At 40.0% G+C, this 17,068-nt stretch overlaps 2 protein-coding genes across 2 annotated transcripts in view; both read right to left on the bottom strand.

Annotated features, from left to right (window-relative positions):
* Positions 1 to 9,324: 9,324 nt before the first annotated feature.
* CUNH1orf158 (chromosome unknown C1orf158 homolog) lies at positions 9,325 to 12,649 on the bottom strand. Its single transcript, XM_026074048.1, has 3 exons — positions 12,551 to 12,649; positions 10,237 to 10,414; positions 9,325 to 9,596 (listed from the first exon to the last, which is right to left on the bottom strand). Exons 1-3 carry the CDS (start codon positions 12,647 to 12,649, stop codon positions 9,325 to 9,327), a joined length of 549 nt encoding a protein of 182 aa, XP_025929833.1.
* A 719-nt stretch (positions 12,650 to 13,368) lies between these two features.
* LOC112970070 (arylacetamide deacetylase-like 4) overlaps positions 13,369 to 17,068 on the bottom strand; it is a 5,059-nt gene continuing 1,359 nt past the window's right edge. Inside the window, exons 2-4 of the mRNA XM_026074049.1 lie at positions 15,071 to 15,287; positions 14,805 to 14,868; positions 13,369 to 14,146 (exon numbers count right to left, since the gene is read on the bottom strand). Of these exons, the coding sequence (XP_025929834.1) occupies positions 13,369 to 14,146; positions 14,805 to 14,868; positions 15,071 to 15,287 (1,059 nt within the window). The remainder of the gene's footprint in view (positions 14,147 to 14,804; positions 14,869 to 15,070; positions 15,288 to 17,068) is intronic.

A 17,068-nucleotide genomic window follows, 5' to 3' on the forward strand; every position in this document is an offset into this window, starting at 1 on the left:
AGGAATTTTAATAATTTCTCTATACTTCGTTCAGTGAAGCAGCTACTTCATTAGCCTTGTCTACCTTTGCTGAGGCAAACATGTTTGTCCTGGCAGGTAAAATTTGAAGTATGGCAAATTTAGATGTCTCTCTCGCCTTCCCTCTTCACCCCTCAGTTGCAGAACTGCTTAAATACACCTGATCTCTGTAAATATGGATAAAAAATATAGAAGTCCCTAAAGTTTAGGTAGAAACTCCTATAATCTATATGACTTCTCTGAAAATCAATGGAAGACAACTTGCCTCAGAAAGTTCCCAAACATCTGCAACCTTAGCACCTTTGAAAGCTAGAACAAAGCACATCAATCGATATATCATATATATCAGTATACCAACTTTTAATAAAAAACAGATTCACTCTCCTAGTTACCTCCATTTTCGTGGCCAAGTAGAGCATTCATGTGGTGTTTTCTTTAGGATGTGTAGCCAATACAATATTGTTTGTCTGCTGGCTGGAATGTGTCCATCCCGGTCTCCTTTTCCCAGCTGAATTAGGGAAATCAATCCCTTAGTTCTGCAAGTGGAGACTTGCAGGATTTTTGTGTTCTGCCACTATAGCAGTGTGAATATATTTAGCTGATGATTGAATATGGCTTCCATATGTAGGTGACCAAGGGCTGGCGCAGGTTTAGGCTGACAGACCAAATGTCTGAGGTCAGATGTGTAGCATCAACAGCTGTCTCTTTTAAAGGTTACTTTTTAAAGACATGTTCTTGGAATTTGTTTCCCGGGTGGCATGTTGTGCCATGAGGAAGCCAAGTGATTAAGTAACCTTTTCAAACATGTTTTGTACTTTGCTGTAAGGCTCTAAAGTACTTGTCTCTGAAATCAAATTTGTGATGGCAAAAGCTTTGGTGCAAGCAAATGGCTATGGTTATTACCTTCCCTAGAGAGATCTGTGAGAGGTGAAGTAATGCCAAATTGTCTCTGCAGCATTCTCTATCAGACTGAACTTGTTTGAGCAGGACTCAACCCAGATAGGATCACCTGTGCTTGTACTTATATCAGTGTAACTCCCTCTGGGTTAACACAATGAACATTTTGTCCCTGTAACTAAGGGCATGTTGGGGCTCCATTTGCATGTCTAGTTGAGATATTTGGATAAACAAGAATTTCACTTCTGACTTCAGTGGGGCCCAATTTTCACTTACAATCTTTGGAGAAATAAATGCTGATACTGAAAATGGCAATGCCATGTTGCTATATGCAAGCTGGGAAAGCAAGCGCTCTTACTATTTGTGCCAAACAAAGACTGCCATGTTGGCCAGCTTAGGTGCAGAGAAGTTGTCTAGTCACAGCTGCACCGGACATGGCGTAAGCTGCAAAACCCACCAAAAAGTTGAGCCCCGTGCACTGTAGCTAGACTGCCACAAGTACCCAAGGCAGCTACTTAAAAGTTGCTATGTTCCTAATACTTAATACCAAACTCACATCAGTGACTCGTTTATGGACCCACCCATGTCCACACTGATGCCAGTACATCGTTACTTGGGTAATTAAACACAGATGGATTGCAGTCGGTATCTGTTGCTAAAATATCTTATGATCATTTATGGAAAGTCCCAAAGTGACCCTTCCTCTGAAACCAAAATAAAAACATTAGGTGATGCAACTCAGCTATCTGCCTCCATAATCTGGTAAAGAGAATTCTTGGTTTCAAGGTTGAGACTGGCTAATCAGACACTAAGTGTGTGATTTGTTCTAAAAAGAAAGAGGAAAAAAATAACAAAAAAGAATTCCCCCAAAACTTTTGAAGCGTAAGTGAATACAGGAAAGGGGGATTCTTATGAATCATCACAGTCTAGAAATAGACTTATTTCTAATTCCAAGTATGGAATTGCAGTTCTAAGAACTAACTAATAACAGCCTGACCGTAAGTCAGTTTTACAGGCAGTTGGAGTCTTTTCACTGTTTTCAATTGACTTTGGACCACATTGTATGTAACACGTATCATGCTGTACAGTTCCTAATTTCCAACTGATAATAGGGTCTAGGTTCCTGCTGTGATATATAATGATACCATTTCCAGCAGAGTTTATGGACCTACAATGATAGATGCTAGTTTAGTTTCAGAGCAAATTTATGCTCAAGTATTTCAACTTATTCAATGGATGATACTGCAGTAAATCTGTGTGTCAATATTTATTTCATGCAGGCAATTTGTGGTACTCCTGACATACGAATTCCACTACATATGTAAAAACAAGGAAATAATTACTGTTGCAGAATACTAAAGGGAAAAAAAAAAATTGGCGTTAATGGGTCTCTTTAAAATAAGCCTTAAAAAATGACCCAATATGCTTTGAGGAAAGAAAAATGCTATTTTGACTATGAAACTGGCAAATTCTACCATTTTGATTCCACAGTGGTAATGTCTATAAAATAAATGATTTAGAAGCTGCTATTTCTCCCTGTCTGGAGGTAAATACACTTTTTTGTTCTAACAAATAATAAAATCAGAGCACTGAATAAACTCGCCCTGCCTCTGCGCCTGCTGTCCTAGCTTGAGGCAGAAGCAGATGACTGCGGTCTCCAAGACTGTCAAACTAGTGCCATAAGCCAAAGCTACATTCACTTTAAAAAAGTGCAATTTATTCCAGCTTGGTAACGTGCTGGCCCATTATTTCAGGTTTTTGGTGCCAATGTTCAGATTTTAAAAAAAGGCCATCTCAAACCTCGCAGGCATTTTTGACATTTTTTCCATTTGCAAGGTTGATATTTGGGGGCTTGAAAGTGCCTTGTTTGTTTTAATATCTAAACTTTTAACGCCTTAGCTGTGTCACCAGTTCACTGGAAGATGCTATTTTGATTTTCCTCATTAGCAGCTCTGAAAAAAGGGGAAAAAAACAGCACATTTCTGATTTAGTATTAATTGGAACATATTTTTGCCTGTAGCAGTTTGCCGATTATGAGATTTCTATGCTGCTGGCTGAGGTGGCTTTGCAAATATTCCCTATAAATAGAAAATAAGAAGGCTGTTTCTGTGAAATGACCAGCTAGAGAAAAAACTCATTAATCAGGGGGGAAAAGTACAGACCAACAACACYGCCTAACGCTGATCTCTTAAACACAGGCTGACAATGCTGCCTGAGCAATCGAGCGGAATAGGCTGGTATACGCTAACATTTTGTGGGGGAGAAAGTTTAGTCAAGTGGTTAAAATACGGCAGTAGGGACCAAACGGCCAGTGTGGTTTCTCCAGCTCTTCTACTGAGTAGCTGTAGGCAAATCCCCTTCCCTCTCTGTAACTCGGCTCAGGTACTGACGACGGGCCAGTTCGCCCCGAAAGCTGCTGGAGCAACGCTTCCACAATATCAGAGCATCTTGAAGTGTTGCATCATGGAGTATGAAAGGTAAAAGCCGCCAGCGTGTAAAACATACAGATTCATCTGGCAATGCAAATTGTGCGTGTTAAAACACTACAGGTTGTTTTAGGCCAACTGGTGTTGACTTTTTCCACCCTCCACGTGCTCTGTACTGCATTGATTTCAGCAAGACTATTTCCAGAGAAAAGTATTACTCATGAAACAGAGGCTTCCTGTCACCTTGTCCGTCAGTCACGTACCATTTAGCCACCACCTGTGTCACCGTGTGATGTTGATTGTAGAGAACCAAGTTCAGTTTGCCTTCTATCCTACATTTGTACTGTAGTAGGGATAAAGAATAGCATCAGGAGCACCTTTCCTCCCCAAGGATTTCAAAATATTTGGAAAAGCTGCATCCTCTGAACAGAAACATGGCACCTTTTTAAGGAAAATGTAGAAATATTTTGCCCAGAAGGGAGAGAGGGTGCTCGTTTCTCTCAGATTGAAGAGGGAATCTAGGCTAAGTAGGATACCAGACCTCAAGCGCCAGCAGTCCTTTGGTTAGCGCTTTTGCACACCATGAGCTGAGCCTCTGTGTCCCCAGACGGTCAGGGCTTCGCGGAGCAGCCGCCCAGAGATCGCTCTTGTTAAGCAATTGCTGGATGCCAGGGGATCCTAGACACCCTAGTGCAGCCTTGAGGAAGTGCTAAAATAGAGGCAAGCGTGCCACCTGCTGTCGCCTTATGTGTCTACGTTGTCCTTGTTTTTGGTGTACAGCCTAAGCCTTGCTCTGCTCTAAGCTGGTTGTGATTTTACTGACGTTACGTTCAGCAGTGGGATTGCAGTATTTAGACCTAAAGCACTCCAAAGGCTAGATTAAGGGATTTGCTTTCAGTCTTTGTAAGTAACAGCAGTAATGAAAAGTGTCTGTACAGTATATCGTGAGAGACATGGTGAGATGTCCACAACTGTTTTAGCAGATTGTGCTAAGTACATATTTAAAAGTAAAATTACTAGTACATGAAACCTCAGGAATTCTGAGGGAAAGTGGGATGTCCAGTGAGAGTATTAACATAATTAAAGGCCCTTTTAGAGCTCAAGCATTTGAGAGAACAGAAGAAAAATGTAGGCTTGCCTGTACAGCTCAGTGGATTTTTATAGCAATCTTGTAGATATCTCAAAGTGAAGAGTTTAATTTAGAACACTGACTCTGTGGGCAGTATCAGCAACTGCTGATGTGCAAAGCCATAGCCTCTGGATTGCTTTAAGGGTTCAAAATTGTTTTATTTTCATTTTTAAAATTCCAGGATTTTCTGTGGATAGGCTGAGGTGCAGGGGAAGCTCAGACAACGCACAGCCTCTAAGGCCATTCTCCGTAAGCACTTTTCTGTCTGGCATGAGTGTTCCCCATCTTGAGGTGAACTAAGGAGGACAGGGCTCCGTGCCAGCTGATGGGACTTGAGCCCTCAAATAAAGGATGTCACAGTTGCCATGACAGAATGCAGTTGTTCATAACTTCAGGGAGACTCCAGTAGCATTCCTCTAGGGACCCTTAACTATCTCCAAGTCCAAACACTGTCAAGGACAAAGGCTACCATCTGGTCAATGTTCTCTTTAAATATAGTGCTAACTAAATTTAGTGTAAATCTGCTGTGAAAATTTACAGCTTGTAATATTTACCTGACAGTCATCCAGACCCTCTAGTCCAAATATACAGTTCCTTAAATTAGACACAAAATATGTCATGAGGCAGCAGCCTAAATTACATATTTACAGCACTGAAGCAGATAAGTACATATTTATGCAGCCAATCCAGACTTCTTATTTAAAGAACTGGAATGGCTTGTTCGATATATTTTTAAAATCCTGCTGGTGTGTTTAACCAGCCCAAGACCTGGGAGCTCTCTGGGCCGGGGGCTGTCTTTGTATTGTCTGTTTTCGGCAGAGTTCTGCACGATGAGGCTGGAGTCCTTGGGCAGCGTTGCAATTGAAGGAATAAAAGTATGTGATGATAAAGAGCAACTCCCTATAAAATGACTGTGCCTAGAGATTTTTTCCTTCTTAACAAATATTATTGCCCTAGAACAGCTAGTATCTTATTTATGTAACAATCCCATTATGGGTCATTGTTGAATAGAACTCGGGACTTTCAGTACTCAAAGCGAATGCACCGTCAAAGCAACTACAAAATTATTTCTGTTATATGCTGTTAGGAGAGGGTTCTCTTCTGCACCAACTAGATGAGGAGTTACCTCGCAGTTACATATAGAAAAATACAATTCTATTCAACAGCAGCTCTCTAATATACCAGTTATTCCTTTATGAAGTAATTTCCATACAGATAGCCTTTTCAGCTTGAATAGGTTTTAAATCATGAGATTTCATCACTAGTATAAAAAACGCATGTTTAAATATACAGGCAACCTTTGTCAGATATGCGTGCATAGAGTACTGGCTATCAAAGAAAGCTTTGCTATGTTCTTGTGGGAGCAGGATCAGTCTGGATCCCAATCCTTATATGTGCTTAAAGGTATTACTCGGAGAACTGAGTACCATGGCATGTGCAGATTTGGAGGACAGAACTTAGCAGGCGTTGTATCCCCATGAGGTAGTGCTTAAATTCAGACCAGTGAAGCCGTTTTTAACAGCAAATTGGCTATTGAATAGCTCTTCTTAAGCATCTTTTAAGGCGTATTTATAACTTTCCAAAAGAGGCCTCCTGACCATGAGAACAACCTCTTGTCAATACCCTGTTTCTCTTCTCCCTGAAACCCTGCCATTTTGTCTCTGTGACCACCCTCACCTCRCAGCTGGCATGCACACTCCCAAATTATTGCAGGGCTTGCCAGCCAGCATCACTGTTCCTTGTCTGAATCCCAACCCTGACTGAGAGTCTCAGTCCAAAGAATCCAGCTTCTTTTTTGTGCAGCTCATCTAGGCTGACATCAGTCTCCTTCAAGGCAAGAAATATGCTTGCTTTGAGAGTTGTGCATCAATTTGAACTTCCACCTTGTCTCTCTAATGTCACAGAAGTTCAAATCTGAGGCTGATTTCACACAATCAAGACTGTCTGGAATGTTTTCATAAAAGACAGTTGTATCAAAATGTCTATTCAGTGCATGAAAAATTGAAGAAATTGGTGAACTCTTGCTTTCCAGTCATAAGTGACCACAAGGCCCTGAGATTAAAAGAACTGTGTGAAGTAAAGCTTGGATATATCTATCAAATCCGAAAAATAATTTGCATTTAAAGAAAAAGCCTGTTTTGGCATGATGATATTTAATGGTAATATCTGATTGAATAACTTTGTATTATCTTTATCATTAGGTAATGATAAAGCACAGAGAAGATAACCTCTGTTTTAGTGTTTTCACCTTGAGTGAATAAAAGTCCTTGTAATTGCTGAAGACGTGAGGGGGTTGTGAAATGTATTTGTGTTAGATACAGACCCAGTATTTATTACTGAGGGAGTCTTTATCCCACCAATATTTTAATCAAGGGCATTGGGTAAAACATCATTGTTTGACCCACAGCAAGAAGTAGGATCTATGAACTACAGCTGTAGGCATCCTTCATTTTTATCTGCCTTTTCCACTACAGTGCACTTATGCCAAATGCGGTATAATATTGGAAAAATTCTGTGTATATGCTTTCTTCTCCCTGTTGGCAAAAACTAGATATGCAGGATTCACCTTTTGCTACTGGTTGTTCAGCCAGTGTTTGATTCCACTTTTACCAAACACGGATCAAGAGATGAAGAAGTCCTAACTCTTTCTGTCATAACATGAGTTAACAGGCTCGGAAACTTCAGTCACCAAAAAGCTAGTTATATATCTGTGATGCATATTTAGTGTTGCTCAAGTGAAAGCAGCTAATCAGTTAAACAGCTCAAAGCAGATACTTTGCTCCTGGGTATTATTAATCACAACTGACAACTTGTAGAGTTGTGCATTTTTTATATTTAAGAAGCTCTCTATGAAAATGCATTTCGTTCAGTTTGCTGGCATGATTTGATTCCTTTGGGCATCATAGTTGTATATTTTACTTGTAAATGGCTCAATAATTGGACAGATTAGACCTGTGCTTGGGAAGCCCTGCCCAGTCTGCTTGTGGATTTGGAATGACTGTCGTCATACAAATTTCACAGGTGGTACTTGTGCATGCCAGTAATTCCCTGTGCATCAAACTGGTCATTTCTTTCCATATGTGAGCTTTGCTTTTAGAAGCACTGTAGATAATAGTCATAAATGTTTCATTTACTGTGAATATTTAACATTTATAAATGATGACCAGATTTTTAAACAAACTGATAGAGCTGTGTGAAATGAAGAATACCTTTGTATAATTGTCTAATCTCTATTCCAGATATTACATGGGCTTTCTTTTACTATTATGATGTGTGCCTAATTCGTATTTGCTTTAATATTAGCACATGGGTACCAACAGAAAAATACACTACTTATAGTTGTATTGGCAATAAAATGAATCTGGATGGAATTCCTTGCGGATACAAGAATTTATGTATCTGCCAGATTTCACCCCGTTGTAAGGAATACCTTCTTTTTGAGGTCTTTTAAAGATAATTTTTCAAAGAGAATATGTTTTTATAACACAGTGCCAATAACTGGCTGTGATTCAGTGCTCACTTTCACCTGTTTTTGCTTTCAATTTGTTTTTAATGTGTCTTTGATCTCCCTGGCACTTGGAAGCAAAATAATGCTTTATCTAATTATCAGGGTTCTTCCAGCTCAAAATGATTTCATTAACAATGCTGCTGTCTGATTATGCAACCAGCTGGGGGTCTGCTTACATCTCTGGCAGATGTCTTGGGATGTCTCACAAAGATCAGTAAATATTCACTTTGCCAATAGATGCCACTGTTGCTCTACACAGATATGTCTATGTTACTAAGCTGAAAATCAATTCAACTTTGAAAAAGCAAAATTAAATCACAGTGACTAAAATGTAGCTCTGCGCAGAGATAGAACTCTGTACTGACCATGGCCAGAGGCTTGACCATGCCAAGACTAAGGAATATGCTTTAAAGCTTTTGCCTAAAAATAATTACATTATTGTTGATCTTGATCCAAATTGATGAAGAGATAAATATGCAATTACTTCAAGTAATTGCAGATATATTTCATTTAAGTCTTTAACTTGCTGCAGATTTGCTGGTGAGCCTCAGACCGATAGCAGCTGAACCTTACAAATATCTCCTCTGGACAAAACGCGATTTAAATGCAAAACCTGCACATCGGCACAATAAGAATTTGGACTTCTGTCAGCACTTTGTGTATAGGTCATTTACAGGCTTTCTGATAATTAAATAAAGTGTCAGGGTGGCCTATCCAGCAACATAAAGGCCACCTACTGCTATTTTCTCTTGGTTTACTGTTTGGTAATGCAGGGCCAGCTAATGTAGTTCACTTTGCAGCTTATCTACCATTAAGTGCCTTTGGTAAGTAAAACCAAGGGCAAATGAAGGTCTGCTTGCTTACTGTATTGGGAGAAACCTTGGTTCACCTTGTGCTTAGATAGCCAGCCCTTTCACATGCTTACTTTACTCTTAGATGATTCAGACGTATAGAATAACACAAGTTTCTTTTCTCCTTGTTTTTTAAAGAAATACTAGCAAGCTGTATAAAAATGAAATAACAGCTAAGGACAAAGTAATTAAGAGATTTATATGCTTTTAGGATCATTCCAACTCTCTATTTTTTTTTACTGCAACTATTCACTGACTAGAGACTGACAGATGAAAATTTTGTTCTCAGTGACTGAACATTTTCTGTTGAAGAAACATCCCCAGCCAGCTGCAGTTCAGAATGTAACCCAGCAGCTGCTTCTAACTAGTCAGATGTTCACCTATATAACCTAATTCCCATTCCTTCCACATGGATCAGATCACTCTTAAGTATATGAGCAAGAAGCTGTATTTAAGTAGCACTTGAGATCACCATAAGCAGTTTACACAGATGCATCAGTTTGTTGTGTCTCTGGCCAGCTGGCCTAGGACTTGCGGATATTTCTGAGCCCCTTCATAGTCCAGGATTGTACTAACGTTATGGGGAAGATGTCCCTGGCTGGAAGAAAAGTCATGAGTTATAGCTGGTTGTCTAATTTGACAAGTAGCAAAAGCAGAAACTGGTGGTTTTTCATAGGAAACAGTGTAGACACTGTTCATCACTCCAGCTTCTTTCTTGTGCCATTTTTTCATTAGCTGCTCAAGAAGGCCATAGTTGGTGGGTGGTTCTGAAACAAGAAATGATTAAATATTATAAAAATACCCATCAATTTAATTCTACCATTTACTCCACATGTTCATAGGGAGCATTTGTACTAGTTTGACAATGGGTTAAGGACGAAACAGATTTTTTTTGCTCTCAGAGCATGTGTGCCTACCCTTTGGCTGAAAGGGAAAATCACTGTTAGATATCAATGGCATCAGTAATGATACAAGTGTAAGCAGTCCTAATTCCTCATAGTCTCTCTAGAATATATGAAAAAAAATTAGCAGACCTGTACATATGACTTAAATTCAGAAACAATAATAATCAGTGACTGTTCCAGTTTGCTATGGAAAAAAAATTTAGCTTTAAGAAATTTGAAAAATTATGAGCTAAATTCTCCTCCCTCACAACTCTCCTTGTTTTCAGCTGGTTTTGCGTTATTGCATAGAGGAGAGAAGTTATCCATTGTTATATGGACAACATTTCCACTTTATCAAGCAGAAAAATAAGCCACTGACTAGATAAGAAAGTAGTGAGAAGTCACTGTAAAGATCTGGTTTCAGAATGAATTTTAAAACTGAAGGGGGTTCCTGGCTCTTAGCCTATACATTGACCACTACACAATGTTCCTTTTTTTTGGAATTAATAATACCAAAAACTACCAAGAATGGGGAAATCTGATTTCTCAGGAATCCAGGCCAACTTACGCCCATTCCATCTGCGGAGAGGAGGCAGCAAAGTGTTGTGACCGTGTCTGTTGTAGTTATCATCATGCTCTGATACTAAATTTCGGCTGCTTGGCTCCTCATGATGTGAGAAGAAATGCTGCTTTGGGAGGCCCTGAAATGAGATGTATATGAAACCATGCTATTTGTCTCTGTGCATAGCCTTCAGATAGTTTAGCATGCTTTTAAGTCAGATTGTGCCATCAGTGATACCATAATAATTTGTGAATACTTAAATTACTTATAATATAGTCCCCAAGGCATTTACCTTTAAAATAAGGTGAATTTCCAGTAAAATTAAGCAACTATGTCTGTATGTCATGAGACAYGTTTATCTGATTTGAATGTATACAGCATGCATTTGCAGGTACATTTAAGCCTGCAACTGAAAAGCTGATCATGTTGTGCTTCTGAAATGTTTTTGTTCATTACCATTGCATACACTTTCTAACTGTCTGTCGGGAGGGAGTGATCAGAATATTTGGGGATGGAGATGCACCTCAGAGGAAGGGATATTCAAGCAGGTGATGCTTGTGGGAAAAGTATTATTCTGAAAGATCTGGGACTCATTTATGTGCAGTTCATTCCTGTGAATCAGGGGTGCAGTGATGAAAATAATCCTCTTTTGCTATCAAGCTCCTGGTAAGCCACAGAATGTCCTGAGAACACTATATCCCCCCCCAGCCAGTAACAAGCTGATTTTCTTCATGTGCACTGGTCATCCTAAGAAGGAGATACTGGGAAGCAACCAGAGTACCATAGGGTATATGCTGTTTCTCTAACTCTGAAGGGGATCCTACCTTGATCCCCTGATGATGAGGTAGCTCTGGATCCTCTAAACCAGCCACTCAGGTGCAGTGCTTTCTTTTACACACATACTCATTTAAGAATATAAAATAGGTTTTAAGTATTAGTCCTAATTCATTGCTGTTTGGAGTGCTGGCATACGCAACCTTACATATGAAATTTCTTTTACATACCTCTAGTCTCTTCAGAAAGGTTCTCCTTGATGTTTGGTCTGGTTTGTGATTCGGGAAGTAAATGAAGTCTGTTCTGTATGTGCTGTTGCTGAGTTTCTCACTGACTTTTATAAACTAAAAGGATATACAACACTCAGTATAGCTAAGGCAATCTGATAATTTTAGAAGTCTGTTCCAGTGCTACTTTCTTCATCTATGTATTTAAAAAACACTTRCTTGAAAAGAAGTCTGTGCTGCATACTTTTTCTCAAATGGTAAAGTCCGCTACTATAATCAGCCATAGTAAAATTCTGGATTGATTCCTTGGTGTAAATATAAGATGCTGTACAGCCCTTGAAAAATCATTCATGGTTTGGTGTCACATCCTTTCACTTGCAGAGTGAACTAGTGCCTGAAAAGGCAAATCCCTGCAGTACAGTGTCTAGCATTTTGCCCCAGCTCAGTTGAAAGAAATGGGATGTTTTCTATGGAAGACCATTCCCCTGCTTATTTTTTCAGTCACAAAGGTTTTTTTCTTAATATTCTAACTGCTTTTCTGTTTCTTATTTGATCCTCATTTATAATTTAATGAAATACTTTAAGGATTTCTTTTTTCTATGTGATGTTTACACCCTTAAACTATCTTTATTTGCTTTGATCACATCGGATCTCATAAATGTCAGGCAAAAAAAAAAAATCTAGAGGAAGTAGTTTTAGTGGAGTCAGGAGGAATTGTCCTAACAGGTCCAATATTAAAGCCAGCTGGTATGTTTTAATAAAAAAATGTGTAATGATAGAATTTTGCGCAGTTCTAAGTAGGACATACGATCTATACAGCTGCTCTGCTAACAAAGATACTCTGGTTTACACAGGCAAATGAAATTAACATCCAAATTATTAAAGATACAATTAATGTAAGTATTCCTTATGGAAGGGCTAATGAAGCCTCAGTTGTATAATATTGGTATATATCATTAAGCGACTGTTGTATAGCACTGTGAGGTGAATTACTATAAAAAACTCTAGCATTTTAATTGGCCAGTGTTATATCCAGTGTGAACCACACATTATACCCCATGCTTAGGCATTGCTTGCGTCCTGGCTTAAGGGGAAGAATGTCGGATCATAAGAACAAAATGAATGGATGCAAGTGAATCGAGATGCTCATCCTTCTCCCTTTCATTACTCTTCTGAGATGAGCCTCGGCTCTTAGAGTGCAGTAGTAAACTATCCCCAGAGCATTGGTTCTGACCCACACTATTCCTGTTCTCAGCCGCCTTTCCTGATCTTACCCCTTTCCTCTCTTCCAACCAGTTTCCAATCAGAACTTTAGAAGAGTATTTGGGTTCAGTCTTCCACCAATCCTGTCCATCTATTTGCGGTGCAGTCATACTTCTTTGTCTCACCAGCAATACCCTCCTTGTGAGTATAATCACAGTCCTTCCAGTTCTGGAGGTGAAAGTAACTCAGTAGTTCAGTGCTAAAAATAGGGCAGAAAGGGGCTCCACCTCCACCAGCTGTGTGATTGGAAACATAGGTGATTTGTGGAACCGCTTTGGCTTAGAGCCATTCATGTTTAGTATCTCCACGGTGACTGTCAATCCACTAACCATGTTCTAGGCGTATTTATATGATGGTATTTGYTGTTGAGCAAAACAGTGGCTCCTAATTCACTACAGTCAGCTGGAGTTTTTTCTCTAATAGAGTGCAGAATCAGAGCATAAAGTATGTCTCAAAACATTGTGATACAAGTGAAATGCACATTTACACCAACACACTGCACATACCTGCACAATACACATAATCTCTCATCACAGACAAAGACATGTTTTATTTGAAACAAGTGGGACAAACCAGGACGTCAGTTCAAAATAATGCTCTTATTTATTGACATAGCTAAAGATAAGGGCTTTCAGCCTGGTACAAAGCATGTATAAGAAAGATTTACATACTCAGTATTCCAACTAGCAACTGGAATAAGATTCACATGAGCCTTGTTTATCATTGTTAATGGCTGCCCTTGACTGACTACTCATCACTTGATACTAAATATCCTAAAAAGATATTTTGCTAGGTTGAGGCATTAATAGACTCCTGGAATGTAAGATGCCTAGTATAAGCCCTTTATGAAGTTAACGATGCTGTCCAGTCCCCTTTTCCCAGCTGGAAATGAAAAGCCACCGTAATCGTGTAGGCTTATGATTCCATGGAACCCATCCTCAAGGTGGTACCAAGTGACTGGAACACCATTGTCCTCTAATCTCTTCTTGTACAGCAAACCGTCGTCTCTCAGCACGTCGTACTCGCATGTCAAGATGAAAGACTCGGGCTGCTGGTGAACAACAGCATCTTCAGCTAACAGCGGACACAGGTTGGGCTCACAGAATCTTTTCACTGCCTCATAAACTTCAGCTATGCAATGCGTGGGCACAAGCGGCTTGACGCCTCTGACCTTAAACTGTTCAGGGATGTTATCTGGACTCACCCACTTCCTATACTTCAACCTAATATCTGCAGGAATATGAGAGCCTTCCAAGACCTCTTCTACATGTGATGCATCGCCATTTAGGTACTGCAAAGCAAAGAAAGCAGCACGTTCTCGGAATAGGAGAGGGACTCCCCGATTTTGCTGATAGGACGGTAAATTGAAGTCCAGCGCCTGAAGGCCTGGGTAGATCAAGATCTGAGCCCGTAGTTGTGGGAGGTCTGGTCTGCTTGCAAGGGTCTGGCTAACGGCAGCTGCTAGATTGCCGCCAGCACTGTCCCCGCTGACAATTATACGGGCAGGATCCACCCCATAGTGCTCTATATTCTTCATGAAGTGTACGGTAGCATTAAGACAGTCTTCATATGCAGCCGGGTATTTGTGCTCAGGAGCTAAACGGTACCTAATATGCAGACAGAGACAACAACAGCAAGAGAAGGAATGTCAATAGTATTAATTAGAAAATAGCATCTTACAATGACTTGCAAGGGCTTTTTGTTTGTTTGTTTTTTCCTCCAGCTGAGAATACTTATTACCTTCTAAGTAGGCATTTCCCAGTTAGTGATCACAGATAAGCTATAATTTGCATGTTCAATCACAAGGACTCAGTACAGTAGCATTGTCATCTGATTAAGGAACTGAATGAGCCTTTGTAATCCATTTCTGTTTTGTGCTGAAAACTACCTGCATCTTCTTGACTAAGTAATTTAATCATTTTGTGTCTCTGCTTCTTATACAAAATGGGGGTAATACCGCCTGAATTTTCTCGCTTTTCTCCCATAAATCACAAGGTTTTGGAGCATCTCATTATGTGTGCATATGATCAGCACAAGGAACCATGTTCTACTTTAGTTTTGTTTGGCTTTTGTATATTTTCTTATTGCACTAAATATTGTCATTCGGGTCTTTTCTGACTATATCAGCAAATGAACACTTAAGCTGTATTTGTTTCTTTATGGACTTTCTCTGTAAGAAAGAAATCTCCAAAACCAGTGCAGGTCTACTGTGGCATCACACCAACAATAATCTCCAAACAATAGAACTGGATAGCATTCACTTACTCAACAGATATAACTACCGATTCACTTTCTCTGGATATGTAGCGGCATACTTTTTCATAGGTATCTGSAAAAGAAATGTTTTCGTTATTTCTTTGCTAGTGCCCTAATCTTTGAGACAGCTAGGAAATGTTAATTTCCAGAAGACTATGTATGTGTCCTCAGACCTTCTCCAAATCACAGCCTGAAAACATCCACTTATTTAAATTTTATGAAAAGATGAGAATGTTCTTTCTAAATTACTCTAATGCCTCCAGCAAATATCTTACCAAGACTTCCAAATACCCAGCCTCCTCCGTGAAAGAAGATGATACCTCTCCTTCGCCCATCAGATGGAGTTTTAGGCTGATAAACCCTAACAGGTACTTTCTTAAACTGCAGATCCTGGATAAAGAGCTTCGGATCCACTGCTAGTCTCCTTCCCCTTCGCATATATCGGCCAAAAGTGATTTGACTGCATATTCCAATCTTCTCCAAGATCTTCCCCTGTTTAAAGTATGAGAAATGAAGGCTTCTTTAAAAGACTTGTTTTAGCCAAGGTATAAAAACTCTGCACCATACTTACATTGAACTGTACTTGAGCTTATGAAGGGAAAAAAAGCGATGGTAATACTGTAAAGCATTAGTACAATATAATAAAATACAATAGTAACAGCACAAGAAAAGTCAGGCTAACCACTGTGAAGACTGTTCGTAGAAGAGCACGATGGCTATGCAAGCATCTCCTAAACACGGTCCRAAGGGCTTCTGGTATACTAAATACTGACAGGAGAGTTCACTCTAGCAGGTTGTTTAGTCCTTGCTTTTTTCTTGCTTTCCCTTCATAAACCCATGAAAAACAGTAAGGAAAAGTAACTCTGCAGGTGGTTTTCTTGATATGAATGTCCAGGCCTAAGAAAGTGAGAGATCTCAGGACAGATCCAGAAAACAGTATTTGTTCTCCGGCTGCCTGCATTAGTTGTATCAAGGAGGAGAGGCTTGTACCATATATCATATTAGCAATCACATGAGTCTTCCAGACCATCTTCTGAAGAAAGATTGAAAAATCTAGGCTGGACCTACAGCAATTTGACTCCTGGTGTCTGATAAAAATAAATAATTCATCTCTAGCCCATTAGTTAGGGAAATTTTCCCAAGCTTTCACTTCCTACAGACATGAAAAAATCTATTTCATTATTCAAATCCAGTGTCATTCTAATATCACATTATAAATTTTATATAGACCATCTAAATTGGCTGTATTGGATTATACATTTTAAATGTCAGTATTGTCCAGCACACCATTTTGCTCATACTTGTTTCATTTATAGCTGATAACAACAGTGAAATGGTGTATACAGAAACATCCTCAGAAACTTTTATAGTTCTTCTTGCGTAAACCAATACTCCAGAATTAGCAGACCATAAAACTCAGTGGATTTGCAAATCTTTAATGCTCAGTCCTGTCGTGCCAGTTAGTTGCTGCTTTTTATTTGCACAATACCTGTAGATTTACTGAGCAAAATAAAGACGCTTCCTTTCCCAATGTTCTTGCAATGATCTTACAAACTAGAATATAAATCTGACGTAATAAGTGAACAAACAAGAAGAAGGTGGGAACCAGCTGAAATAATGGACTCACACAAACTACTGCAGTTCATCTGTGTTCAGTTACTAAACAAGATCCTAATCTTAAACGCCTAATGAGAGCCTGTCTTTATCCATTCCCTCGTGGGCCTCTACGTGTGATTAAGGTGACCTGGTGGCTTAATGAGTAAATTTAGAGAGGATGTAAGTGGTGTAAGAAACAGCACGCAGGAAAACAAGGCCTGCGTGGGCAGCAAAGGGCTGTTGTGGCTGGAGCGGAGAAGAAAACAAAACATTTTTAAAAATCAAAAATTTAACAGCAAGCGACAGCAACAGAGGAAGAGTTAGGAGGGCTCTTAYGCAGTTTGTGCGAGGCTGTAAAAGTGAGGCGGAGATTAAGTGAAGCTCCCTAACCGGATTTTCGTTCCGTAAATGTCAGCAGCGGCGGGAGCAGCTGAAGGGCTGCGGTTTTCCTTGTGCAAGGTGACTCGGCCTGGAGCCGAGGGCAGTTGTCAAGCAAAACATCGCCGTAACTCCGCGCTCCATGGAGGCGGCGGTCAGCGCTGCCGCTCGCGCATCTCCGCCGAGCAGCCCCCAACGTGCCGCTTTTCGGGGCGAAGGGCGTCGAGCGGCAGGCGCGGCTCCGGCCCCCCGCGGCCGCCGAGCCCCCCCGCTGCGGCAGTGGCTGCTCGGCTGGGTCG

The sequence above is a fragment of the Apteryx rowi genome, unplaced genomic scaffold (genome assembly GCF_003343035.1).
Source record: "Apteryx rowi isolate R43461 unplaced genomic scaffold, aptRow1 scaffold_38, whole genome shotgun sequence".
In the NCBI taxonomy this organism is placed as follows: domain Eukaryota; kingdom Metazoa; phylum Chordata; class Aves; order Apterygiformes; family Apterygidae; genus Apteryx; species Apteryx rowi.